The following is a 27,903-nucleotide window of genomic DNA, read 5'->3' as shown; positions in this document are numbered from 1 at the left end:
GGATAGTGCTGATTATGAGTTTTCAGGATCTGAGGCCTGTGCTGTGAAGCTAACCTAACATATCAGTCAGGCCAAGAGGTCATTCACACAGCCAGAAACCTCCTGCAACCGCTCTGCAACCATCAACCGGAGGTGGCTCGCTGGTTGCTGACCGGTTTCCTTTAACATTTAAAGAAATGTTATGAACATGGAAGCTGTAAACGTCTTTATTTCTGTTGCATGCATGCAAACAGTACCTCATGTGCACACACTTTTGAGTAAACAGCTGAGGGCGAATCATAACGCAGGAAATTAAAAGATTACGTAGTGCAGGACTATCATTAGTCCTTAAAAATCAGAAAAATCCAGGCCATGGCTGATCTGATGTCTGACCTTCACCTCCGATCTCGCCACAGATTGAGAGCCACAAACTGAACTTCCGCGAGACAGCCAAGGCCCGCACTGACCACGGCGCCGAGATCGTCTCCTTGGAAGACTCCCCTCACCAGCTCAGCACCGTGTCCTCCTCTGGCAGCATCAACATGACCGACTCTCCACAGCTCTCCACGCTGGCTGACCAGGTGTCCGCCTCCCTGGCCAAACAAGGCTTGTGAACGCGCTCGCCGCACTCCCCGCCTCGACCGCACGACCACGTAGAGGAGTTGTGATGCCTTCCTCGTTACTTTCACAGGACTTTTATTTGATTTTTTTAGCTGCCCGTCACTGTTTATCCTCCACTAACCTTTGAATCTCGTCGAGGCGTTGCTATTAGAGGTCTTAAAAAAGAAAACAGATTAACCAGTAGGCCAACATGTATTGAATATCTCTCTGTGGTCTTTGATCTCTACACTTAATTTGAACCTTTTGTAAGTGTCCCTTTAAGAGTTAAAGCACCCCAGCAGAGCGAAATCCTCCCTCTGAGGATCTCCGTACATATCCCGCTAAATCGTCTAAGACTCGGTTTCCCGTCACATTGACTGTGAACCCTTTTAGAAGTGTATCTTATCAGCGTCACCTTTGACGGGTGTCCCCTGATTCTTTTTTTTATTTATTTATTTTTTGATAAAAAAAACAGAACCTTGAAGATGGAGGTTAATGCAGACTGTTTGTGGGACGGGGGTGGGGGTCCGTTTGCGCTAAAGCAGAGGGATCAGATACAGGGTCCGGTGAAGTGGGCGGAGGAACAGTTAGAAGGAAAAAGTAGCAAATATTTCTCGTCAAGGCAGAAAAGAAAAAGCTTTCAGACCTCACTGCTGTCTTTGCTTTGTGTAGTCCTGACATGTGCTGCACCTCGAGCTACTGCAGGAGACTGCGGGGTGGGAGGGGGCAGAAGTGAGACCGCAGAGACAACAGCGACTGATCGCGTCGCCTTCACGCGACTTTTTACGGGACGCGCCGAGCTCAGATGTTCGTTCAGAGCCGCGAGATCGAGAAGAAAGAGAGAAATTACACTTAACGGAGGGTTGAGAGAGGCCTTTACCAACGGCAGCTGTGCTGTTTAACTCTTCCCTGCTTAATAGGAGAAACATGGCCGAGTGAGGGTGATCTTGTTCTAACGGCCATTGAAACATTTGTTAACCGATAAATACACTGAAGCATCAGGATTTTGTAGTTTCTTATAAAGTAGCTGGCTCGTTGTTGTGGCGACGATACGGTAAAGCTGTGCTGTCTGCTGCGACCCGCAGCTGCTGAGACCTCGTTACAGCCTGGTGGCACTTTCACGGGTTCAAACTTCCACTGCAGACGTGAGCAGCACGCTGGGGAATATTTCACCTTAAATATGGAAGTTAAAGGGCCCGGTCACGTGTTGTAAGAACACTAAAGCTAAATAAGGAAAAATTTAAAAAACAAAATGTCAACATTTCTTCTTCGGTTTTTATTTGACTTATTTAAGCTGGTTTTTGTTCCCCGCTGTTTCCTGTTCTCTGTGTGAGTCGTTCGGCTCAGAATGATCAATTATCTGAGCTCGGTGACGAAGCGAGGGGCTGCTGCCTCTCCGCGGTCTCATTTCTGACGCTCTCCCTGCGTCGTAGGTGAGGGAGGGGCAGGGGAGCGTTACCTGGATTTAAAAAATACAGAAAAAAGACGAAGTGAAGAGCTAGAGTAGAGACTTTGTGTTGGGCACAGTTTTATAATCGTACTCTGTGGATATATGACATGTATTTGATATGAAGAAACATTTGTATCGTGCCTGCTACTGTCAGTGTTCTTTTTTTTACTGCTTTGTGTAAATGCGCTACAGCTTGAGGAGGGAAAATTAACCTTAAAGTGACATTTTCATAGCTAAACTGCGAGGAGGAGGCTGAGAACAGTATTTATGCACGTACAGGTAGACTAAAGTTTTCACAGCGGTGACACAAACACTGAAAACGGCTGTTTTACTGTTAATGGATCGTTTGTACGGAGAAGATTGTGAGTGTTGCACGGCAGGCGGACGGTGAAGACCTCCTTAGGCAGTCTGTATCCAACACACATGCACCTGAAACACAGGACTGATCAGATGGCCGTGTTTCTCGCTCCCTGCAAAGTAGTAAAAGTGCACTTCGTGGCAAAAGTTTGTGGACGCATGAGAGCTTATCTGCTGCAGATTTTTAGCAGTAGTCCAAAAGTCACGAGTGAGGCTTGATGAGCGTCACAGGAAGTGTTTGGTGGGCCAGAGGAGACCTGAACGCCACAGCACACAGTGGTCCCAGATAACAAAAAGAAACCTCACACTTGGGCCGGATATTACTTGCCATTTGGGTTTTGGTACTTTCTCGGATTCATTTGATGAGCCGTTACATTTAACTATGACTCAGTGTTTAATTAACTTTTAGAAAATGTGTCTAAATTCTCAGTAAATTCTGACCAAAGGCCAGAACAGGAATATTTAGAGGAGGTGATTATTTCACTGCCTTCATGGTGCTTTAGCCACAGGTGCATCATTTGGCCCTAACAACCAACACTTATTTCCACTGTGAGGTTGTTGTTTGAACATGGAGGCAGCCTCAAGTGGCCATCAGAGGAACTGCAGTTTTTGGCACTGGGAAAAAACCCGTCAAAGTTAAAGGATAGATAGACCTTCCTTTAAGCAGCAAAAGTGCCCGAGTATCAGATTAAAATATGATCCCTTTTAAATGGTTGAGCCAGACAGGTGCGTCCACTTACTTTTGTCCACGCGGTGCATATGTGGTCACGTTTTTGTTGTGTTCTCCAGCTGGAGCCAGGTTAAGACGTTCCCCTGCAAACAAACCCAGTTCATGTGCTCAGAGACGTCCCGATGTGGCCCCCCCCGCTGATTCATTACTCGCATTAAAATGAGTGAAACAGCTTCTTGCATGCAGCTCATGTAAGAGACAGCCGTCTGCTTGTTGCCCCCCTTTCACAAAGCGATCTCTCTGTATATCCTGTTTATATTTGCTCTGGAACTGGACGGATGTACCAATTCTTTTTTTTTTTGTATAAAAAAATGTGCAATTAAGGGTCAAAAGGTCACCGACTTTGCTGTAAGGTTTCCTAAACGAGCAAGCACACGAAAAGCTTGCAACATTATCTGCATGCTAAACCCTCTTTAGTTCCAGTTCCACGCTCGTCTCTGCGTGCAGGACGGACGCGAGCACCCAGGGACGGGAGCCGATCTCAGAGAGGTTTCCACAGTAACAAAACTCGTCACCTTCTTTCGTTTTTGTTTTCCTCTCTTCGGGGTTACTTCTGACGCTGTACAGTTGTGGAAATGTGATTGTTCTCGTTATTGTGCATTTTCTCAATAACTGGTTTATGATGATTCTTGTTGCTGTATATGTGTATTTGAAAATAAATGCTATGAAGTCACCGTGGTGGTGAAGGAGTGCAAAAAAATCACTCCCAGATCAGACGGGACTCATTCATCTGTTTCCAGCGGAATTCAAATATTTATGTTATTTGGTGCTTTACATTTTCTTTACAGTAACGATGTGTTTTACTGCATTTATGAAATATAAAACATAAGAGAAACTTTTTCCTTTTTATTTATACGAGCAAAATGCAACAGCTGTGAAAAAGAGGGGGAAAATTTATTAGTGTGTAAAAGCTGAAACGGTCACTGTAATAAAAAAAAAATCACTTTTAATTTAAAGAATAAAAATGATTAAGCTAATAATTTAGAAATTACTTTTAAAAGGCCTGTTTCAGTCTTATTTTATCCAGAGTTCAGTATGAGGTCGTCCTCTTAGTGCAGCTGCACAACAATCAACCCTGGGACCTGCAGACAACAATTATATCGATATTCACTAATAAACGTAAAAGTCACAATCTGTCCAAATTATTCTGTTCTTTAATATTATCAGCAAAGCAGCAGGGAGCCCTCAGCAGTCACTGGAGGCCAACACTGGCACTTAAACAGTGAATAAAGGTAAAACCTGCTTTGATTTTATTTCTGAAGCAGCTGTATACTTTGATGTAATACCACTTTGCACCACAAGATGGAGCACTGTGTGTGAACTTTCTCAGGCTCTAGAAGGTGGTTTTTTTTTTAAATTATGATTAATTGTTTTTAAAATTGCAGGCTTACGTTTTTTAAATAAGGTAAGTGATCTACTTTAAAATGTCAGCCTGGTGAACGATTAGACTTTAGAGGACGCGAGCAGCAGCAAACATCTGGAAACATTAAAATGCACCTACTGGTGAAATGCTGCCCTCTGGTGGTGAATGTTTTCATTCACACGTTGAAACAAAAAGCACCTTTAAGTTGTCAGCGATAAGAAAATAGCAGTGCTATAGCTATAGGTTTATGCTTTTTTCTTTAGTGTTCGCTTTATTTTTAATTTCTTTCAGTTCAAAGTTCACAGCAGGCATCATAAAAACAGCCAAGTTTGAATAAACAGCCACAAGTTCTGTTAACAATTTCATCAAGTAAGGTTTTGTTTTTAAAGCCCAAAATACTTTTATAAATGTTTTAGCCAACCAAAAAGTTTTCACACTCAGTTTTAAACTGTAGTAACAGGTCAAAGGTCACCCATGTCAAAACAATGTTACTTAGTGCCAGGTTAGCACACTTATGGACATCATTCAGCTGAAATGAAGCTTTCTGAGCCGGCAGTCTGAGGATTGGTGCAGCGGTCACAACAGGAAGGTCGCTCTCGTCTCAGAGCCGCCAGGTGGCGTTTCAGTTTCGTCCCACAATCCAGGTCTAACTGCAGATTGTAGGTGTGTGTACAAACAAGACTTCTAGTTGTACTTTTAAAGCAGCAGCTTTCTCCTCAGGCTGCTGACAGCAGGTCAGTCCTCATGTTTTATTCTCTTCCTGACATAATCCCAGAGGATAACTGGGTCTTCTTCTGGGAGTCAACTGGAGCTTTCTCTGGTGAGGCAGACACATTAACCAGTAAACTGTTTAAACCAGTCACCTCTCCACTGAAAGAAGTTGTGGCATTGAAACTCCTTTCAGCTGTTTAATCTAGAGTTTCACACCCTGAAAGAAGAGTCGCTCCATTTCCTGTTAACCTGCTCAAAGCGCTGCTGATTTTTCCAGCAGATGCCTCAACTCCCCATTTAATCACTGTCTGGGTGCCCGTGAGCCCGGGCGTAGTTCAACCCCAGCTGTGAACCTTTCACACCTCTGACAAAGTAAGTCAGAATTAAAACTCCTCGCTTCATAGTAAGAAAATCTTACTTTCTACATAAACCATTCATGTTACTGCGTTCTGATTGGTCGGTTATGGATTTAAAACAGGACACTTCAGTGAGGATGACACTTCCAGACGCAGCAGGTGGAGGTGGTGGTGTAATCAGGACGCTGATCACAGTTGTTTCACTTCATCAAATCTGACAGTAAAAATGTAGATTTCTGGCTCGTTCAGGACCACCTATGAAAAGTCTGCATTCAAACACCCGGAGCCAGAGGACAAACGCAGCGCTACACCTGCGAGAGGCGAGCAGTGACATCACACAGGTTAAAATGAGCTGAGAGCAGGACCACGGCACCAAGTTAAACATAAATGTTTTAATGGTACTATTTACAAAAAAAGAAAAAACAATTCAGCTTTTTGATTAGGTTATAACTGCTGCAACAATCAAACAGGTACATCGACATCTCGCTTAACTACAAAAAAAGAAAAAAAACAAACAGTGACTGAATGGCTGCGGGATAAAAAGGTGTAAAATGAAAAACCATAGATTTTTTTTGCATAGCAATTAGTTACTTTAAGGTGGAGGGAGGAGGAGTGTGTGAGGTTATATGGAGGATGTGGTGAAAATAAAATCCGGTCTGAGTGTGACGTTCGATCGATCGATCGGTCGGAGGGGGCAGCAGAAGATTTTTTCCCTTGGAGAACCTGAGCTCAGGGCGGCTTCAGCTGAGAGCTGCTACATGTGAAATGTGAGAGGAGGGAGGGCGGGGTTTGTTTGCCGCGCTGCGATTTGACGTTTCCATTTCCTCTTTTCTTTTTTTAAATTAAGTGGACGCCTTTGTGCCGTCGGGATCGGACGCAAGCGTGTTTGCTGACATGCAGCGGCGGCGCTTTGAGGGGTAAGTGCTTTAAAAAGAAAAAGAAAAAAAACACTAATAAAAAACAAACTTAACGCCGCGTCTGTTTGTGCTGCCCTGTGAAGCTGAACTGAAAACAGAGGCAGCGGCGGGAGATCAAAAAAGGAATGATTTACTATTAAAAGGAACGCACAAAAAAGAAGAGGATGAGTCAGAACAGAACGAGAGAAAAACTAACAAAAAACACGTCAGGAATGAAAAAACAAACATAATGAAGCAAACCAGACTTGGCAGTTTAAAGAAGTGCTCTGGTGAGTTCAGGCGACCTCTAGTGGAAGGAGGGGGAACCACATCTCAAATGTATCAGTTTTATTTGGATGAGGAAGGTCTGAGGGGGCGGAGGAAGAGGAAGGGCTGATTTTTTTTCTCCTTTTTTTATTGTTTTATTTGTCACTCCACTAAAAATGTACATGGGAATTACAAGCAAACTAGTCAATAAAAACAAAAACAAAAAAAACCCTTTGGCCATATTTTTGAGGAGTCCGCTACATAGTGCGCTACGAGTGTACACGCGACGTATGAAACACCACTAAGCCCCCATGTACATTGTTTAGCCTACTACAGAAATTTTTTTGTAACGTGTTGTTTTTATACTTTTTTTTTTTTAAACATTTATCTTTTTTTTTTTTTTCTTTCGTGTGACAAAAAACAAGTGTCGGGAAAGGCTTCTATCTCCGTAATGTTCACTAAAAACTGTGAAAGTATTAGACTGATGTTTGAATATCAAACAACAGGAACCCATTTAATGTTATTCTGCGCTGAGGTTCTGCTTGTTAATGCCAGAGAGGAGCTGTGTGGGTGTGTGGGGGGGGCCCTCATTCATCGGTGGGTGGAGGACTTGTGTTTTAGGGCGCCGCCACTGTTCTCGTCGTCAAGGGGCGGCTCTGCGTCATCCGAATCGAGGCGTCCGTAGGCCATCGCTCGGCAACCTGAGATGCTGCGCATCCTGGGCCTGACTTGGTGGTCGCTCTCAGACTCGGGCTCTGGGGCCGGGTCTTCGGGCAGGGGGAAGCACCGGCGTTCCCACGGCGCCACCGTCTGGGGGGGGGGGAAAAATGCGGGTGTTAAAAACGAATGAAAGTTTCAGACGCTTCACAGGCTGACTGATCCTCAGGGGTGGAGCTACGTACCCGCTCTTCGAAGGTGAAGTCTGGCGTGGAGCACCGCGTGTCCTCACTGGACAGGAGCCGGTGGGAGTCCCTCGAGCAGGGCGTGTGGGGGTTGGAGGCGGTGTCGGGGCTGGCGGGACTCATGGGCGACGGCACGTAGCTGTAGTCATGCAGCATTGGGCAGTGGCCCGGGTCGGGGGACGCGGGCTGAGGGGTGGGCGGGTTGGTCCCGCACAGCAGAGGTGTGGTGCGCCCGTCCACGGACTTGTACGACCTGAGGAAGAAACGGAGGAGTTGTCAATGTCACGGCTGCCGCGTGACAACAAACGCGAGGCGCTTACTGAGGCGTATGATGCTGCTCTTACCTGCTGCCCCGCCTCTTAGCAGGAGCCAGGGCCCTCCAAGTCCAGCGAGTGCGCTCCTGGTCCTCATAGGCCTGATGGAGCTGAATGAAAGCTGCGTCTGACAGGTCCTCCACCTGCAGAAACATCGCATGTCATCAGGACCCCCAAAACTCGTTTGCTTCAGTTTAATCATCAAACACTCTGAGAGAAAGCAGTTTGACCATCTGAGCTCGAACAACGACGCTGAGATGTTTTTATAACTTTTAATGTCACGCTAAGAATTTGAAAGAAGAGTTTTTAGGTTTTCAAAGCCTTCATGATTGCTTCACAGGTTAAAATGTACGAGTCAGATCCGACCACCAGGTGTCACTGTTCGCTCAGCAGCTCAGGATCTCCTGAACGGATCCTAACATCCCAGCTTAACACGTGAAATCTGATAAATACCACAGATGAGGTGGTTCTCTCACCTCGCGTTCGTTCTCCTCCTCGGTTATGGGCTGCGAGAAGGCGTCCACACACCGCCAGCTTTAGAAAACAAGACAAAAACGTGTGAGTGCAGGGAACCAGCAGCCACAGCAGAGTGGTATTTTTCCATGCAGGTATCGGTTTACCTGGGCGTGAGAATCTCTTTGTACTGAAGCTTCTCCACGCGGGTGGTGGCAGCCACAGACATGGGGATTACTATGTTGTTGATGTCGAAGGAGCTTTCACCTCGCCTCCTCTTGATTGGCTGCTGCTGGAGAACAAAGGAGGAGTGTAAACAAGCGAGACTTTACACAGAAGTCTGCAAACAATAACGACTCGACCGGCTCCGACACACTTTCAGCTCAAACGCTCTCACAGCCTGCAGGGAGGATGACACGTGTCATCATGTTAATCCAAAAGATGAAGGTTAATAGAAACTGAGGTCATCATGAGCTCACTTCACAAACACATTTGGATATTTAAAATTTACAGGTTTCCTCCTTAATCCAAGGAGACTTTGTTTAATAAATGTTGTCCATGTTGGTGTAAAAGACCAGCAGGCAACAATTACACGCTCATGTTTTAGGGTGAGTGTGCAAATGAGCTGAAGATGCCCTGCAGGTCACAATCAGTTGGTCGAGTCTGCAGCATTTAACCATTTCTAGGTCCAAATACTCCTTCAGCTCCCGAAAAACAAACCGAGGCAAAACAGAGCGCTCCAGATTTATCCAGCTCCAAGAAAATCACCAGATGAACTTTAATATCCGTGAAAAAGAGGCTTTACGAGGTTTAGAGACTCAACTTTGGATGTAAATGAAGACAAAACATCATTGACTTGTAACAAGTTTGTGAAGATGAGTACATGCAATTCAATACAAGCACAAAAAAGACGTAGGACGAGTTAAATTGCTTCCAAAAGTTCACACGGCAGGAAGAAGACGCTGAAAGCAGACTGAACTTCAGCCGTGAGAACCTCTGGAGTGAGCCCATCCACAGCAGCAGGTTAATCAGTAAAATGCTGCTTCATGGTTTCAGATTACTCGCTAAGAAGTCCTGAAGCTAAGCTAAGCATCCACACAGACAGCCTGATTCTGAAGTGTGAAAATAATGAATTAAAATAAAGTAAAATTATTAAAATAATAATGATGAAAATGAGAGAAAAAAGCAAAAACAAAAACAAGCCCAGACAGCGCAGCACGTTAAAGCGCTCCGACCACGAACGGGGTCACAGATCACAAGTTACAGAGCGGATACGGCAGCAGCTGGCGCAACGAGTCTGCCGAGTGTTTTTGTTTCCTGCTGCTTTTTCTGCTCCAGCAACCACAAAAAAGTTTCAGCTCGAGTTTAACGTCTGAACCTCCACCCAGCGACAAACACTGTGTGATGAGTGTTTATCGAGGGAGTGTTCTTCTCACACCGAGCCTCAACTTTTACTTTTGTTCGCATTAATGGCGCCAAAAACGCATCAGACAGTGACGCTCGCAGCTTGTTTGCATGCTGCCGCCGCAGAAGTCTCAGTTTGTTTCCCGTCTTCCTCACTACAGCACAGCTTTCCCACACACACCCCGTCTAAGACTTTCCCTGGAACACATTTTTTTAATGCTGTGCTTGTCATCTTGTGTCATGTGAAACCATCAGATTTCCACGCAGCTACTGAAATAAATGAATGTCATTAATAAAATATATGACTGCAGTAAAGCCTGCTTAAAAAAAACACAGCAAGCATTTTTAAAAACCCCGGACTGATGATTTGAATCATCCAAATAAGGTGTGAGATCTGGGGTGGCGTCCTTACAGGCGTGCTCGGGACACTCTGGCTGCTCAGGCCCAGCGGCACAGAGTTCTCTGAAGATGTGGACAGCTGGCGTGTTAGGGGGCTGTGCAGGGACGAGTGCATGTTGGCTAGAGTCGTGCAGGGGGTGCTCGAGTCCATGAAGAGCTTGGGGGAGGCTGGAAGAAAGAAAGAAAGAAAGAAAGAAAGAAAGAGAGAAAGAGAGAAAGAAAGAAAGGAAAAGTCAGGCGGGTTCACTGATGGGACCTCAGATTAAAGCAGTCCCTGCTGCAGACGTGTAACTCACAGTCCGCTCTCTCCAGCGAGTGCTCCCTTATTCTCTTGCGGCTGTAGTTCTTGTCGTACGGCCCTAACGGGGTCGAGATGGCCTGCAGCCGCTCTGTCTTGCACACAGCCTGGCCCTCCAGCCTGGCCGCGTTCATCACGCCGCTGCTGCCGCCGCCGCCTCCGCCAACGCTGCTGTCAACTGTCCTCGACTTCTCAGCGCTTCTCTTGTGGCCCAATCCTGCAACACCAGGAGTACATCAGGTTACTGTCATATATGTCACAGGTTAGGACAACTGACGGCGCTTCCACAGTCATGGACGTTTACATTACACATTAAAACAAACATGTTCAGATAATAAAAATTTACTCCAAGACTTTTGTTGAGTTTAAAAATCCACTGCCTGAAGTTTTTAGTTGGCTTATGTTCATATGTCAGATATTAAATCTTCACGTGTGAGATGGTGGAATTAGTAAATGCGTATTTTCTCCTCTAGGATAACAACCAATCAACAGCTGCTCTGTTCTCAGCTGAGTGGATATGACATCGAGATCGGGCCTTCTCAGAAGGCAGATTCTTTTCTGAGAAGCGTCTCATTGCGTGAAATTAGGAAATACGGCAGCTACCAGGACAGAGTGAACTGTGAAACCTACACAGCTGGAATTAAGCAGAAACCTGACCTGAACAACAATCACACTGTGTCCCAATAATGTGCTGACTTTAAAAATGACATTTCGTAACATCGTACATTTGTACACATTTGTCTGTTTCTTCACGTCTTATATTTATTTTGAATGTGAGAGGTCGTATTTAAGTCTGGGTGATGTGATCTCAGAGGCGTCGCTGTGCTCGTGTGCTGCCGTCAAATGGCAGAAAGCTGCCGCTCGGACAGCTCCCATACTTACTGACTGCCATGAGCGAGTTGGTGAACTTGTGCTTCTCTTTGGATGAGGAGAGCTTGTGTTTGAGGGAGAGCTTCTTCAGTGGTTTGCTCCTCTCCAGTGACTTGGTCTGCCACTGGCTCTTCATCACCTGCTGCAGGCGCAGACCTATACAAACGTCTGAGGAAGACAGCGGCAGAGGAAATGAGACTCAGAAAAATCAACTTCCTGAAGAAAATTTTATGCTTTCCCTCATATTCTGTCAAATACGTTCTTGTTATGGTGACGGAGGTTCACGTTAAACACGGTGAAACTTTCAAATTAACGAGGTCAGCATACGAGATAAATGCTGACTCAGTCTCGGGCAGTTTTTTTCTACACTTGGCTCTTCTCAGGCACACATCTCGACCTTCCAGATGTTTCCAAGGGGCAGCCAATCAGGAGCTTACTTTTTTCACACAGGAGGACAAACTGAGGGCACTTCTGTAACTACACTCACATTACCCCCACCAGGGGGCAAAGTTTTCCGTGGATGTGTTAAAACTCAAATGTAATGAGGGTTAAGTGTTGAGCGTTTTTAGGCAAATTGAGGTTCAGATGAGCACATAGTAGCATAAACTGATATTACATCACAGTGCAGCCCAACTTCAGCTAATAAATATATTCCCTCAGGGTTTTTTTTGTTTGTTTTTTTAACCCCAGAGGGAATATCCACTACTGAAGCACTACTACTAGAACAAGAACGCAGCAGTAACGCACATACAGGCTGCCAGACACCATTAAGCAACAAGAACAGGAGAAGAAAGCGCTGTAGCTACCAGGGATCAGACTGGTAAGGTCTGTATGGAGCTGTGACATTGCATGCTGCTGTACTCACAGGAGAAAAAACACAAATATCTGCCACAAATATAGCATTTCAAGTAGTCTGGGGTGGAGGGTGGGTGAAATTATCATCCTTAATATGAATCATGCCAAGTCCAAGAATACAAAAGACATATTCCTAAAATTAGTGCTATAAACTCTTGAAGAGTTTTCTGCAGTTTAGTGATTCACATGAAACAAGCCTCAGAGCAGCGGTCCAAATGTTCACTAATAACCTTTAAAGTCACCTCCAAAATGTTCCCCCTTTGTTTTAGTGTAAACAAATTTAGGTGCCCAGTGAAAATTACATCCATGAGACACCCTGAAATAGCTTAAGAAAAAACAAAATGATTAAACAGTGAAAAGAACACACGACATCACATCTCCTCTGGGCTCAGAGTTTCAGAAATAACCCAGTTAAATTACAGGAAAACAGACGAGCAGCCCACAACCCAGACTTAAGACAATTACACTTTTCCCCCCTGTATAATTAAAAAATAAAACTTATTTCCTGTCATTTATTGGTTTGTTGGTTACACATTTTATTTATCGTTAAGAGCAAAAATAGAACACTAAACTGCCTGAAAAGTTTTGCCCTCCCTCTGGGAGCAAATCAGACGTCCTGATAGGCTGAATCTGGCACCAGGCTGTGTGCTTTACACTGCAACCTTAGATAATCTATTCTGTGAGCTTCAGCCAAACCTACTGCTTCATTTGTCCGTGTCGTGTAAAACTGTTCATGTTTTGATTTGCAGTAAAGTCAGAAATTCCTGTCTTCATTTATGTGAGTTCCTTGCTGCGCAGAGAGAGAGAAGACTCTAAATGACTAAATATGTTCAGCAGAACTTCCTGCTGAGCTCACAGCCACGCCTTGTTTGTCTTCCCCTCTGAATGTAAAGGAGGAAATGGCTGCGTAAACTCAAGCTCCGCTCTGAGACCAGCACTGACCGTCGGGGAAGGAGAGGATGGGGTGGACGCCAAGATCCAGCCTTGACAGGCGCTCCAGGGTGGGCAGCTCGTACTGAGGGTCCTCTCTGGGGGTGGGCCAGCCACCGCACATCACACAGGTGGGGTTAACCCTGCAGTTACACTGGATGCAGCTGCTCCTCGGGGCCTGCCAGGAGGACAAACGAGAGCGGTTGCAAATCATTCACAGCCAAGCTGTGATTATTAATAATTCAGCGGCTTCACTGACACGGCCGTTAAACACTTATTGAGTGAGTCATGCCAGAAAATGTTCTGCTCTTTAGAGCCGCTGACGTCATGCTCCGTGTGCCTGCTTTATGTCTATTCCCCCCATTTTTAAAATTACTCTATTATTAGTTCTGCTGGTACTTTACTGAAACTTTCTCTTTTAATAGATACAAAAACAGAACAGACTGCACCCGCTCCTTAAGCTCCTTGTTGAATTTTATCTAGATTTTCTTCTTTTCCATTGACCTTTTGTATTTTATTCTATTTTTTTCCTATTTAGCTGTGCCATTTTTTTTTCATACCGAGCCATTTCAGTTTGTGTTCCACTCTATTTAAGCCATGTTGTGTTTAATGAGTTTGGTCCTCCTACTAGAACCCCCCCCCAATATAATCAGACAATACCTATTAGAATTTGTAAATCACTGGTGTTCAAAAGTTCCTCTGCAGAAAATGTCCTCCATCTCATCTGAGATATCAGCTCCTATTTTGATTATGTTTTGCTAGATGAACGCGCGTGGACGTATCTGACACCGGTTTAGTTCGCTGTACTTCGTCCCACAGAAATAATCAGTGTTTCCTCCTCACTACTGAAACCAACCATATTATTACACACTAATATAGTACATTTAAATCTCTTTCAGCACACTCTTTAAAGAAGCTGTGGTAGTGCCTCAAGTTTCTATGCTATGATTTAGGGAGTTTCCTGGTGTAAAATCAGGTGGTCTCTGAGCCACTTGGTTTCACTTTTGCCTTGTGATGTGCTCCATGATGAACAGATCATCACCAAACTATCCTGAATCAGTGGAAGACGATGAGTCCACAAAGTGATCAACCTGGGGCTTCGATAAGGAGGGAACATAAACCAATCAGGTCAACACTGTAAATACTGACACTCTGTAAACATAAAAGTGGGGTTATTTATAACTAATCATGAAATGATTAAGATTATTTTTCACTACATCATAAAAACATGTTAAAAAAGAGAAGCTGTTTTAGAGGCACAGCATTTTAAAACGACAGCTGTGAACGATTTGGATTTTATAATGTAAATAGTTGTTTAATGTAAAAGATGCATTAAGCTTCTTATGTCCTGCTGAACTGATAGGATTTTCTCTCTTTCTGAATCATGTGGCTCACCATGCTTTGATTTGAAGGACCTTTTTGTTGTTTCTTTGAAAGTCTGTTTTTTTTCCTTTTTAAAAATATTGTTTATAAAAACAAGCAGGAGAAATATGACTGCATAATTGTAGTAGTAGTAGTATTTTTCAGTTTAAAAGCCTCAACACATTTAGAGACTTAAAGTCACACTCAGTCTCCCAGAGAGTGGGAAGGGGTGTAAACAATTAGAGAAACGTTTCTATTCCCCCCTCAACTAAAACTTGTGAGTCGTCACATGGGGCCATTACTACCCTTTGTTGTTCGACTCTGAATAAAGATGCCCTACTTTCCCCATCTCTCGTTTACTCAGTTATTAGGTCACGCACCAGCCGAAGAGTGAAGCCTAAAACACTAGGCGCTGTCTAACAAAAAGCCCTTTCACTGCTCTTAAATGTGCGAAACTGAACATTCAGCATGTTCGCGCCGTTTCCACAAAGACTCCTTCACACGCGTGTGCCCTTGCAGCTTCTTTCAAGTGAAACTCAAGAATAATCACACAGAGCAGAAAACTCACCTTGCCGTTAAGGTTGGGCACAGTGTTGGGCTGAATGAGTCGCCGCCGGCGGCAGCTGATTAGCGGCCGCGTACGTGCAGCCACGCATGTGCTGTCGTAGGCCGACGGCTGCTGATGCTTGGCGTCTGTGCTCTCTGCCATCCTACAACACGGAGAGAAGATTTAGCACCTGTTAAAAGCTGGCGTACTCGTAGCTGTGAGTGCATCTCATTAGCTTAAAACTCATCAATGTGACTTTAGCTGCCAGATGTGCTACACCTCAGAGATAGCAGACTGTACTAGCAGCTGTACAGTCTGTATGATACAGTGCCCAAAGTATTATAAACTTTGCAAAACAAAAAACTGCAAATATTTAAAAAAAAAATTAAAAAAATCGAAATCACTGAGCACATCAAGCATCCTAAACTCTGGATTCAGGCTTCAAGATAATAACAAGACATGTGAGCTGACCCTATGTGACAGGATTACAAATAACCATCTGTGAGGACATTTTCACACTCTTTCTTGTGTTTGGAACAATACTTAATCTAATGTATTATAGAGTCTGAATATTTCAGGATGTAACTTCAACAGTTTCCACACACAAACATTGGACACACAATTCAATACATTGTCCTATGACACCTTTTTATTATAATTAATTAAAGTCAACTGGTGCCCCTTCAGAAACCTTAGCATAAACCTACACAATAAAAATTTACCTTGGGATGCGGTTGTAGCACCATACGAGTGGGTTGAAATTTGGTGCATTTTCAGAGCAAATCAATTCTACACCCACTCCAAGTGACTCTAACCCACAGGTTCAGGAGCAAAACTGCACCAATTTTAATGTCTATGATGTAGAGGCACATAAACAAGCGTTCGCTACAGAAAACTTTATCCAAAATACACTTTTCACAGGTCAGTATGTGATAGGAGATTTCTTTTGTGTTAACAGAGCTTAAATGTAATTTTCAGGGCTGACAATTTCTTGTAAATATCACATTTACTTGAAAAAGAGGAAACTCCGATTCACCCATCGACGTTTAAAGAGCCTGTATTTAGCAAATTATTCACAGCATGAAGGTAAAATTCTGTACTGCTTCATTAAAATCCACTGAAGTCATTACTGAAAGTAAAGCCGATTCTGTCAGGTGGCTTCCTATTTGGTTACCGTAATTTTAAAAAGAATGACTTATTCTCATATGGCACTAACAACAGGAGATGGCCTGCTTTAGAAACCTTCATCAGCAATGAGGAAGCTGCCTGAGCACAGCGTGTAGGAGGCTGAGCTCACACGATTATTACTCACTTCATTCTCACAGAGGTCATTACAGTTAATTAAAATGAAACTAAAACCAAAACCAGGTGAAAAACAACCTATGCACACTTACAAAAACAAATGTTATGTAGATTTTTGTACAGAAGTTCACTGACACATATCTACAGGACTGTGTCCACTGACTGCGTGAAATGAAAAAAAAATAACTGAAACTAATAATCAAAACAAAACCGAAACGGAGAAAATCATCCTGAAAACTAAACACAACAGAAACAAAAATAAACTAAATAAAAATCCCTGATTCAAACACGGGTGCAGTTCAACAAACTTTGCACTATTGAGCTGGAGGTTAAAGACTGTTTCATGTCTCATCAGGCGGCATCTAGCAGCTACACTTTCACATTTGCTAAGAAAAAAATGAGTTCAGGGAAGCTGATGTTTAGAAGATGTGCCAGTTTTTTTTTTTTAAAATGCAGTATTAAGACTACAAAAAACAAAAGTCACAGACAAAGCTTTGTCCATAGTGGATATTGTGATTGCGTGAAAAGCACATGAGACAAATATTATAGTTGGGTCCATTTATTACCACAGCAAAACACCACTATGCAAAGATGACTAACGTGGATGTTTTTCCAGCTGAAATGTCTGCTGTGAAAAAGGTTAATTACTTTTCTACTAATCACTCCAGCTAAAATCAGCATCTCTCTAACTGCAAATCCAAACGAAGGACTCCCCTCTCGCGTTTCCTGGAAAGGCAGCGAGCCTTTCCGAGAACTCAAAATGAGGTAATCATTAGCAGCTGTACCTGCTGAGGACGCCGTTGACTGGCTGCCCGTTTTGACCTTTCCAAGGGCCCGGCTCTGTGCTGCTGATATGGGCGGTGCCCGTGTGCTCCAGACGTTCTGAACCGGCGTCCTGCATCGACAGATAAGACCAAAACCAGTTAGACTACACCTCGTGTTAACTGGCAGGCTGACCACGCTGAACACTCAGGCAGCCGGCGGTATTTCAGGAAACTGCATTAGAGACAAACTAAATCATCTTGGTCCTGTGGCCTTGAATTATTCAGTCCAGATTTGGGCTAAGGCCTTCACTCTCCCAAGGCTTAAACCATCAAGATAAAAAACCTGAAGCACTTTTTCCGCAAGCTTTTACACAAGTGAACAGTTTCATGATTCCAGTCAACCTTGTCTCATTTCACAAACATCTGCTCCACATTTCTCTATCATTTCAACTCAATAGCTGAGCGTGTGTTAATTTGTACTTTACGTCTTTGCAACATTTTGATATTTTTATTTTAAACAGTTTTTTAAAAGCTTGTGTTAAATATGTCAAGTATAATGAAACGTGCTACTATAAACAACTGCCATTTATATAGCAGCTTTGCTATCAAATCGGATTACCTTAAAGACAGAAAAACATTTAATTTAATGAGGTTCAACATGCAGTAGAGCAAATGTACACCGCTGCAATGGGAGGCTGCACAGCTGCAGCTGAACAGACATAAACAATTTAAACACCCAGACAGGCCGACTCATCAAGAGAAATTATTTGGATCTGAGGGTTAGGGAGCTTTTTTTCCTTTCTAAACTGCTTTGATTCGGTCAGACCTGAGGAACAGATAAGAACACAATTTCCCGTGAACACTTACCATTTCATTTCCACCTGTGTGAAAACAAACAAGCTCAATATTTCAGTCATTCTCAGGGATAGACTAAAGCAGAGCTGCTTATATTTACCCACTAACACAGCATCCGAAGATCAAAGTGCTGAATAAAGGCTACAACTAATATTCATTCATTAATATTTATTTATCTTTACATTATACACTTGAGCCAAGAATGAATGGGGTTATTTATAAGAATTGATGAAGGCTAAAGATTTTATCTTGCACCATTTTCTATTTGTTGGAAGAACAAGAAGAAAATTTTGTAACCTTACTGCTGTCTAATTTTGTTTTTGTATTCTTCCCTTTGTATTCACAAAAACTGATCTGAGGCTCGCCTCTTACATAAATCTTTAAACTCATCTTCATTCAAAAATAATCCCTTTGTTAAGCTTTCAGTTCATCTCGGTTCATCCTCCGTCGTAAACAGTTTCAACTTATTCTGATTAGTTGTGCATCTCAAAAATAAGGTTTGGACAGTTGGTGGAGCTTGTGCAACTTGCAGCCAGAGCTGTGTACCTGAGATGATGGGATCAGCCTTGCTAAGTAAGAAAAGGGGGGCTATGAAAACCGTGTCAGCGGTTGTATTTTAATGCAGGCAAAATGTTTTTCTAAATCAAAAGAATATAAAAATAGTAAAAATTGCCATTTTAACTGATAACAGTCTGTCTAATCTATCCAAGATAGCGGCTGGGTTGATTAAAGACAACCTCTGTCTTGAACTGTTTACTGCTTTATGAGACTGACTCACAGGGATTACTCGTGCATACAGTGACCTCATTTTTTTAAATGTTTGTCCTATTTCATGTGACCATGTACAAATGCAACAATACATGTGACAGAAATTATGTAAAAACAATAAAAAGGTCAACAAAAAGAATAAAAACAATGGTTTTAAGCCACTAGCAGCTACTGTTCTATTAAAAAGACAATTTTTAAAGAAACAAATCTGTTTACCTGAGTGTTTACAGGCTCTGCTTTTACTTCTGTCCCACCTGCAAGCACCCCACTTGGCGAAACACCTCCCAGCTCTACTGAGCCCTGAGAAATCGAGAGATGAGAGTTATACTTTCAATTCAAAGATAAAGAAATTAATACAAGTTAAAATGCATCACAGAGCTTCTTCATCCTACAGTGTCAGTGGAAATACACATAAAAGGACTCTTTTCTGATTTTATTACACTTGATGGAAGATTTTTCTGCACATCAGAGAAAAAAAAACTAAAATGCACAGACGTGTCTAATAAATGGAAGGACCGACCTTGCTGGCGCGGATCTGTCTGTAAATGTCCGTCTGCTGCCGGATGCGGTACTCCAAGTCCGAGATGTGGGCCTGGAGCCAGTTCCAGTGGCTGATGATGGCAGCTCTCTCCACGGTGTAGCGGCTCTCTGCTCGCTTCCATCTGCAGGGGGGGGATGACACGAGTGTTTAAGTTATGGTCAACAGAAGATACTCTGGGTGATAGTGATTTATGTCACGTGTGTCCAGATCAAATCTACTCTTCACTACTTTAGGTTCTATTTATTTGAGCCAAACCAGCTGTAGCAATGGTTTGAATTCCACAGACACATTGAACTAGACAGACAGGCACACCTAAAAAAAAAAGCCAACGGGCTAATACAGAATACAACAAAAAGGAAGGTTTATGCTGCAGGCAGACAATCTGAACTGAGGCATCAGGACCTCTGATGGATTTCGATCCACCAGTCTGAGGAGATGAGCCAGGCAAAAAAAAACCCAGTGAAATCTAAAACCACGTTCTTATAAGCTTCCTTTTATGTGATGCTGTATCTCTCACCATTTTTTCATCTCCCTTTTAGGACTCTATCATATAAATAAAGTTCTTATTTACTACCACATCTTTACTGCGAGTAAATGCCCTGTGTTAGCCATGTGTCTTAAATGTGCTGTTATTTTGGTGTTTAAATTCACACATATGCACAAAGATAAGGAACAACCAATAGCAAGGAAGAGTCTCGAAGCTGATGCACTGAAAAGAGTCAAATCAAAGTACGGAGGAGCTGAGGGGGGTTTCAAAAGGCTGCAATGTACAAGTAGTTTTTTTTTGTTTTTTTTAAGTACTTTGTTTTTAATGAAACTTTCTACACACCTTGTTAAGCCTTACAAACATATGTGCAAGATCAAAGTTAAAGATTAATCATTGTGCTTTGATTGCAAGGTCTAATTCAGGCTTGTGAAACAAGCGAGTTGCTTTCATGGTCTTATCTTGTTCAATTGTCCTTAGGTTGGACTGGGGTGGGGGACAAAAACAAACTAATTTCTTTTCACAAAGGTCAAATTAAATAGAAACACCAATGAAAAACAACTTTATATCCAAGGCTGTAATTTTAAATAAAAAGGACTAAACAGCCTATGAAGTGAAACAACATATTTATCTCACTGAGATTAATTACTCATCCTGTCCACTCAACTGAATTGTGGTGAACTTCAAACTCACATAATCTTTATTTATTGAGCTTTCTCATGTAAAAATCCCCCAACCTCACACCAGGAAACAACTTGATAAGCAGCATGTTTTATTATTGCAGTTTGATGTTCATAGGTCACATGTAGGTTTTAACACAGCCAGCTGATGAAGGCTCAAAACATATCAACAGACTATTGTGTGAAAAAGAAAACACACCTAATTTACTGAAACTGTGGGACAGTATTATTTTCTTTTATAAAGGATGTTTCAGTGTACACTCTGCTACTAAAGGAGGTAATAAAGGAAGCACTGAAGCACCCTTCCTTAGCATTTAAGGAATTCAAACAGCTTTTATTGTGTCTGCCACACAGACACCTCCAGGTCATTTCAATCAGCAACCTTCATAAGAAAAAACGACCAGTCGGCATCAGCCCTCATCTCGCTGGGACCCAGTGTGGACTTTAGTGAAGCTCCACTTATTTATGCAACTGGTCTTCAACTACAGTTATTAGTCTGTTCCCAGTTTATATAAGTACTTTCCGGTGTTTTACTGAACTATTATTAAACACTAAAATTGATTATTTGGAGCATTTCCGCTGTCAGACTGCAGAGGTCAGTGAATCAGCGTTATAGCAGAGCTCCCAGCAGTGGCAGCTGCAGGCAGCCTGGAAAAGCATTAGAGTCAAAAAATAACATGATTAGGCATGCATTATAAATATGTGGAGAAATTAAAAATTAAAGAAAAAAAGAACTGGGGGTTTCCACTGCAGGGGTATGCTCTGTGAGAAAGGAACGAGTGCCAGCTGAGAGCAGGGTACTCCATTTTACCAGTATGACACACAGAATGGCCATTTCAAAGGCAGACATGAGAGGAAAATGTCTGCTCCTGCACAGTGCGGAAGCAACCACAGAGGGCGCCATTTCTTCCAAAGACAGGGCCGCAGAGGCTGTGGATGAACAATGAAGGTAATGACTCAGATAGCAGACAAAGATAGACCTTGCACTGCCTCTTTTTCCTCTCTTCCCCACACACCCTAACCTGTTTTCAATTTCCAGAGCCTCCACCAGGGCAGAGGTAGATGGGAGAGAAAGACAAGGGAGATGGGAAGGGTCGCTCTGGCAGTCTGGAGAGGAACAGACAGGCCTTAAAAGCAAATCTACAGGGCACAGGGTGCAGGAGGGGGGTGGGGCTGGGTGCAGACGCTGGAATAACCAATAATCCAACCAAGAATCTCGCCTTACTGAGGTGCTGAGCAGAAACAGAGCTCCTCTGGCAGATGACGTCCATCACGGAGCCGATCAGTGCAATCAGAGACATTCCGATTTCTTCCTTGACACATCTGCTAGTCTTATGTCCCCGTTCACTACGACATAGTATGGAGGACAATGCTGTAAATACAGCTGCAGTGTTTCCTGCTGGCACTACTTCCTGTTGCTGTTCCTTACACACACACACACACACACACACACACACACACACACACACACACACACACACACACACGATCAGTTCCATTTAGTCCCTTTGAATTAGAAGTATCAAACATGAGACCCAGGACCTAAAGCCAGCTCACCAAAGGGTCCAAATTCAGCCTACTTGATGTCCAACTGCAGTAAAGGTACTGACTGACATTCTGGAGAGTCTTGCACGCAAGTACAATTGGTCCTCTTATAATCATTAAAATAATTTGTCTGTCTTGCTTTACTTAGCACAAGCATCAAGTTATATGCACTTAAGGTAAAGAGGGGTGTGTCAAACTGCCACGTCATTTCCTACGGTATTTCTGAGCCACGTGAAAGTTCAGCAACTATTACACAACATAACAATCTGTTAGAAACTGCAACCAAATAAATTTTAAACATTCTCCAACTGTGACAATCTAAAGTCAAAATCTTGTTTTTAAGCTCTGAGCAAAGGACATCACAGCTAGTAGATGAGCCTGATATGTAATGTATGTAAAAGAGAGGCCTCTCACATACAGTTTTTAAACAGCCCTAATAAAAGAACATTTCCTCCAGATATTTTCTGTACTCAAGAATTCAAGAGGGCACACAAGCGCTGTTAAATATAATAATGATAATAATAATAATAATAATAATGATGGGTGACTTATCCAACCCTTTATTCTTCTAGTGTCTGTAACTTTGAAAATATTGATAGCATGAAAGTAAAATTTGGTATGTGTTCATTAAATATGGTTATTATACAAAGATCAGCAGTCACATAAAGACAGCCAAACCACCAAGGCGAGTGAGGATACATCAGCTCCTTAAAAGCAGAAGCAAAACATCACAGACATGATAAGGAAAGGCTGAACGGGAATGAAGAGCTTCAGTCCTTAGGACACCTCATCAGCACTGACAGACAATATCCCAGGTAAGTTAAAATAATCCACTCTGAAAGTGCAGAACAACCTAAAATCAGATAACAGAAGAGAAGCAGCAAGAGCTTCAGCTGCAGTTTACAAAAGCACAAACAGAGCGATCATTACAAGTCCAATGACCTCAATCACCAGGGTGACTGAGGAGGTTGAGAAAGAGGAGGGGTCAGTTAGAAAGAACCCACTACTATCACCCATTCTTTCTCCCAACGAGGAGCTCCTCCCCTCCTCTCTAATCAGGACAAATTTTCCTCCCCCCTCAACTCCCACATACACACACAAAGTGCCAGCAGCAGCCGGTTCGGTGGCCGTTTTCTGGCTGTCAGCAGATTCTCCATTGTGGTGCTTCTCTGGATGCAGCACATATGTCGTCTATAACATAGTGACCCCTTCAAAAACCACCATAATCGCTCAGTAACGCTGCCTCGCAGTAAAGCTCTCTCTCAAAAACCAGCAGGTCCTGATATCCCATCCGCTGGACACATGACGCTGCCTCATGTGAAAACAACCAGTTTTCCTATTGATGTTAATCAGGGGTGCAACAACCCGACATGTGGACCAGACAATGGTCCAATCTTTACTCAAAAAGGCTAGACCTGATATTCAGATTTGGTGTGCAGTAGTTTGGTAACAAAACGATGAGCAGTGCATAGGGATTTCTCACCTGCTAGTAAGGATGAACCAACCTGATATCTTAATCAGATGTTAGTATCCTGATCAGATATTGGTGAACTCAACATACTGACCTAATGGCTGATCTGTTTAATTCCTTTCCACAATGCACTTTTATCTCATCATGAGGTAAGAGCAGCTAGCACAAGCGTTGCATAGAGGATGCCAACAAATGGGAGAGGAAAAAAATGCTTATCATACATGATGTGGTATAAATTGCTTAAGTCACCAATTTATTTCTTGACTATATTGCATTATGCTTAACTGCTGTGTGTGTGTGTGTGTGTGTGTGTGTGTGTGTGTGTGTGTGTGTGTGTAGGGCTGTTCGATATAACGATATATATCGAATAACGATATAAAAACGTCTATCGTTTCATTTTACGCTATCGTTTGTTTCGTGGTGTCGCAAAATAAACTATTTACAGCAATATTTTTTCATCGTTTTGATGGTCACTGTAGTGGCTATATTAATTTCTTAAAGTTCTCCCTTTCTCTTATATTTAATATAACCACACTACAGACAGGCAAGCGCTTGTTTTTATGCGTTGTTGTTAGCAACAACGACGGTTAAACCACAACGTTTCCGCTAGTTTATTTTCCACATAAACCTTTCACAATAAAGCTCAAGATCCTGTTGAGACTTTTCAAAATAAACTGAATCACGTGAAAGATGCAGAGTATTTACGGATAAGAAGCAAAAAAGAGCCGCCAGGTGCTAAAAAAATAAACCTTAGACTCAAACGTTAGAACAGGCTTTTCCCCGCAGCACGCCGTGTAATAAATACTCACAAAGAAAACGGTGGCCGTTACAACCTGTCTAAAAATGTATAGTTTCATGCATCAGTTAAAACACTCGACTCTAGGTCCATGACGCCCAGCTGGAAACACTTCACGCAAGTCGAGCTGCCCGAGATTCACAGAATTTACAGAAAATGTTACATTTTTGTGATTTATATCGTTATCGGACGATAGATGTCTTAATATCGGGATATGAGATTTTGGTCATATCGCACAGCCCTGTGTGTGAGAACACAGATGACTCACCTGCTACAGACCAAATCTACCCAGACGTACAAATGAAGTAACCCAAAGATAATGTGTTCTCACCGAACATGAATAAACTTTTGTCCTGCATCACACAGTCTACCACTCAAAAGCCACCAGATGAGGAAGAGTACAACTGATGGATGAAATCTAGTTAATGCAACATACTGCCATGAAGTGCTTTCCCTGTACAGCAGCGAAGGGTTTTTGCGATGCAGAATGAAGCAAATTCTTTGCTGAAAATCTCACACTATGAGCGAGACATTTTTGTCTGCGGCTCACTTGTTTACTTTCAGGCCTGTACACAAGGCAGGAGGTAGAAAGACAATTTGGTGGAGCAATTGCTGGGAAGCTATTATTGCAATAATATGCCAATATAATGAATTACATTTTATGTGCAGAGTAAGTAAAGCAATCTTTAAGCTGAACTAGGGCTGCTCAATTAATCGAATTTTAATCACGATTACGATCTGGGCTTTCAACGATCATTAAAAATGACTGAGCCGATTATTAGCCCCTCCCTAATTTATCCGCGACACCTTAAAGGCCGTTCCGTGAAAATATTGTCGGGCATAAACCGGTCCGTGGCGCAAAAAAGGTTGGAGACCGCTGATTAAGAGGACCCGAGGGAAGCTCGGAAAGCTAAGCAGAAGTTATTTGGAGAGTGACTGCCGTTGGTTGAAAAGAGAGTTTAAAAAAAAAAAAACTTCAGTGGTGTTGCACACTATTTTATATTATTTTTTTAAAGTCATTGTTAACCCTTTAAAGCCGGTCAGAGCAGTACGCTCCGTTTTGCATAACTATTTTTAAATCCCTGTAGAACCTGAACCGTGTAAGCTAGCGCAATAATTTGTTTTGCATATGAAACCGGAGGAGTTGTACTTACATCTTATGCCATCAGCTTGTCCTCGGTCACGGTTGCGTTCCACATATAGCTTTGCAAAAATTGCATAAAAAGCGCTTGCAGGAACAAAAACATAATATTCCAGAAACACGCTTTGCCGTTCCTATCAGCTGTTCGTAACACTTCCCACAGTAAAATGATGCACATGCTGTTTTCTTTGCAAATTTGCATCATAGGATTGTTTTTTGTTTTTCCTGCAGTATATAAAAATTGCTGTATCTCCAAAATAAAACTATGAAGACACTCAAAATAAATTTCCTGTTGTTGTAAACTATTTTTTGCAACTTTATTGTATTTAAAGTTTTGAGGGATAAACCTCTTAAATTTCTCCAAGTAGAAATATATGTAAACAAAACAAAAGCGATTTTCAATTTTCTTTGTAGTTTATTGCACTTTTTTGCAATTTATGTAATTACTATGGACTTAATGCATACATATTATTAAAATATGGGCTATAACAGTTGTATTGATGTATAGCAACTTGAAATGCTCCCACAAATGGCACTACAGCATGTAAAAAAAATAATATAAGCTCTGGTGGACTTGGTTCTATAGTAGGTCTTAAAGGGTTAAATAAATATCGTCAAATAATCGTGATCTCAATTTCAGTGAAAATAATCGTGATTATCATTTTTGCCATAATCGAGCAGCCCTAAGCTGAACTCAATATTGTCTTACGTATAAGTAATGATTCCCAGTGTCCTCCTCAGAATAGGGCTCTGCAGTTAATCTGATTTCATAATCATTTAAAACACGATTATCAGGATAAAAGCGTGTTCTGTTTTTGTCCTTTACTTTTGCCTCTCAGGAAACTCCCCACCAGGCTGTGGTGGGTTTAGTTCAATACACATTAACTTTGTTAGTTTATTCAATAAGATGGTAATCACAGTTCATCTGATTGTTTTTATAATTGTGACTAAGGGAAAATAAAAAATTATTATGCTCTCACTACTGACCCGTTACTTGTGCCATAACCCCACAGTGAGGAATACAGAAACGCTGGTGGTGGATTAGAACAGAAGACACCTGAAGCCAAAGGTTTAAAAAATATATATGAGTGCATCCTCAACAACTATAATCATCTTTCTGACCACTAGCGCCACAGAGACCGTTTACTTCCATTCCAAATAGAAACACAATTTGGTGAATTAACTGCATGTGGTTGTGTAACAGTTGGCAATTCTAATAACATGTAATCCGAGCCACCATGTTTTGGTTTATCATTTCGTCATTAAAAGCACATGTTGATTACAGTGTGTACTAGGGCTGCTCAATTAATCGAATTTTAATCACGATTACGATCTGGGCTTTCAACGATCATTAAAAATGACTGAGCCGATTATTAGCCCCTCCCTCATTTATCCGCGACACCTTAAAGGCCGGTCCGTGAAAATATTGTCGGGCATAAACCGGTCCGTGGCGCAAAAAAGGTTGGAGACCGCTGATTAAGAGGACCCGAGGGAAGCTCGGAAAGCTAAGCAGAGGTTATTTAGAGAGTGACTGCCGTTGGTTGAAAAGAGAGTTTAAAAAAAAAAAAAAAAAAACTTCAGTGGTGTTGCACACCATTTTATATTATTTTTTAAAGTCATTGTTAACCCTTTAAAGCCGGTCAGAGCAGCACGCTCCGTTTTGCGTAACTATTTTTAAATCCCTGTAGAACCTGAACCGCGTAAGCTAGCGCAATAATTTGTTTTGCATATGAAACCGGAGGAGTTGTACTTACATCTTATGCCATCAGCTTGTCCTCGGTCACGGTTTCGTTCCACATATAGCTTTGCAAAAATTGCATAAAAAGCGCTTGCAGGAACAAAAACATAATATTCCAGAAACACGCTTTGCCGTTCCTATCAGCTGTTCGTAACACTTCCCACAGTGAAATGATGCACATGCTGTTTTCTTTGCAAATTTGCATCATAGGATTGTTTTTTGTTTTTCCTGCAGTATATAAAAATTGCTGTATCTCCAAAATAAAACTATGAAGACACTCAAAATAAATTTCCTGTGGTGGGAAACTATTTTTTGCAACTTTATTGTATTTAAAGTTTTGAGGGATAAACCTCTTAAATTTCTCCAAGTAGAAATATATGTAAACAAAACAAAAGCGATTTTCAATTTTTTTTGTAGTTTATTGCACTTTTTTGCAATTTATGTAATTACTATGGACTTAATGCATACATATTATTAAAATATGGGCTATAACAGTTGTATTGATGTATAGCAACTTGAAATGCTCCCACAAATGGCACTACAGCATGTAAAAAAAAATAATATAAGCTCTGGTGGACTTGGTTCTATAGTAGGTCTTAAAGGGTTAAATAAATATCGTCAAATAATCGTGATCTCAATTTCAGTGAAAATAATCGTGATTATCATTTTTGCCATAATCGAGCAGCCCTAGTGTGTACAGGCATGTCTGCGGTATGAGAGGGGCTTCGACTGTATCACACTGGACTGCTGGGCATTTTTTTTTAGAAATGAAGCT

General features: G+C 42.1%; 2 protein-coding genes across 28 annotated transcripts in view; one reads left to right on the top strand and one right to left on the bottom strand.

Moving 5' to 3' along the window:
- Positions 1-3,951, top strand: part of LOC309713243 (microtubule-associated protein tau-like) — a 38,724-nt gene extending 34,773 nt beyond the window's left edge. For 23 of the 24 annotated variants that reach the window (XM_082544688.1, XM_082544698.1, XM_082544710.1 and 20 more), the window contains one exon: positions 396-3,951. In XM_082544688.1, coding sequence (XP_082400814.1) covers positions 396-593 — 198 coding nt within the window. In that variant the 3' untranslated portion in view covers positions 594-3,951. The remainder of the gene's footprint in view (positions 1-395) is intronic. The other variant, XM_082544704.1, reaches the window with a different exon arrangement.
- Positions 3,952-5,918: 1,967 nt separating this feature from the next.
- The window catches only part of LOC309712730 (KAT8 regulatory NSL complex subunit 1-like), a 46,513-nt gene continuing 24,528 nt past the window's right edge, over positions 5,919-27,903 (bottom strand). For 3 of the 4 annotated variants that reach the window (XM_082543765.1, XM_082543766.1, XM_082543764.1), the window contains 13 exons: positions 19,253-19,394; positions 18,949-19,032; positions 17,131-17,240; positions 15,065-15,206; positions 13,147-13,312; positions 11,362-11,517; positions 10,478-10,696; positions 10,195-10,349; positions 8,546-8,670; positions 8,402-8,459; positions 7,956-8,068; positions 7,612-7,864; positions 5,919-7,519 (listed from right to left, as the gene is read on the bottom strand). In XM_082543765.1, the coding sequence (XP_082399891.1) occupies positions 7,301-7,519; positions 7,612-7,864; positions 7,956-8,068; positions 8,402-8,459; positions 8,546-8,670; positions 10,195-10,349; positions 10,478-10,696; positions 11,362-11,517; positions 13,147-13,312; positions 15,065-15,206; positions 17,131-17,240; positions 18,949-19,032; positions 19,253-19,394 (1,942 nt within the window). In that variant the 3' untranslated portion in view covers positions 5,919-7,300. The remainder of the gene's footprint in view (positions 7,520-7,611; positions 7,865-7,955; positions 8,069-8,401; positions 8,460-8,545; positions 8,671-10,194; positions 10,350-10,477; positions 10,697-11,361; positions 11,518-13,146; positions 13,313-15,064; positions 15,207-17,130; positions 17,241-18,948; positions 19,033-19,252; positions 19,395-27,903) is intronic. The other variant, XM_082543767.1, reaches the window with a different exon arrangement.

This window comes from Aulonocara stuartgranti, assembly GCF_965226115.1.
Source record: "Aulonocara stuartgranti genome assembly, chromosome: 8".
Taxonomy (NCBI): Eukaryota; Metazoa; Chordata; class Actinopteri; order Cichliformes; family Cichlidae; genus Aulonocara; species Aulonocara stuartgranti.
This window is presented reverse-complemented; position numbering and strand designations above follow the sequence as displayed.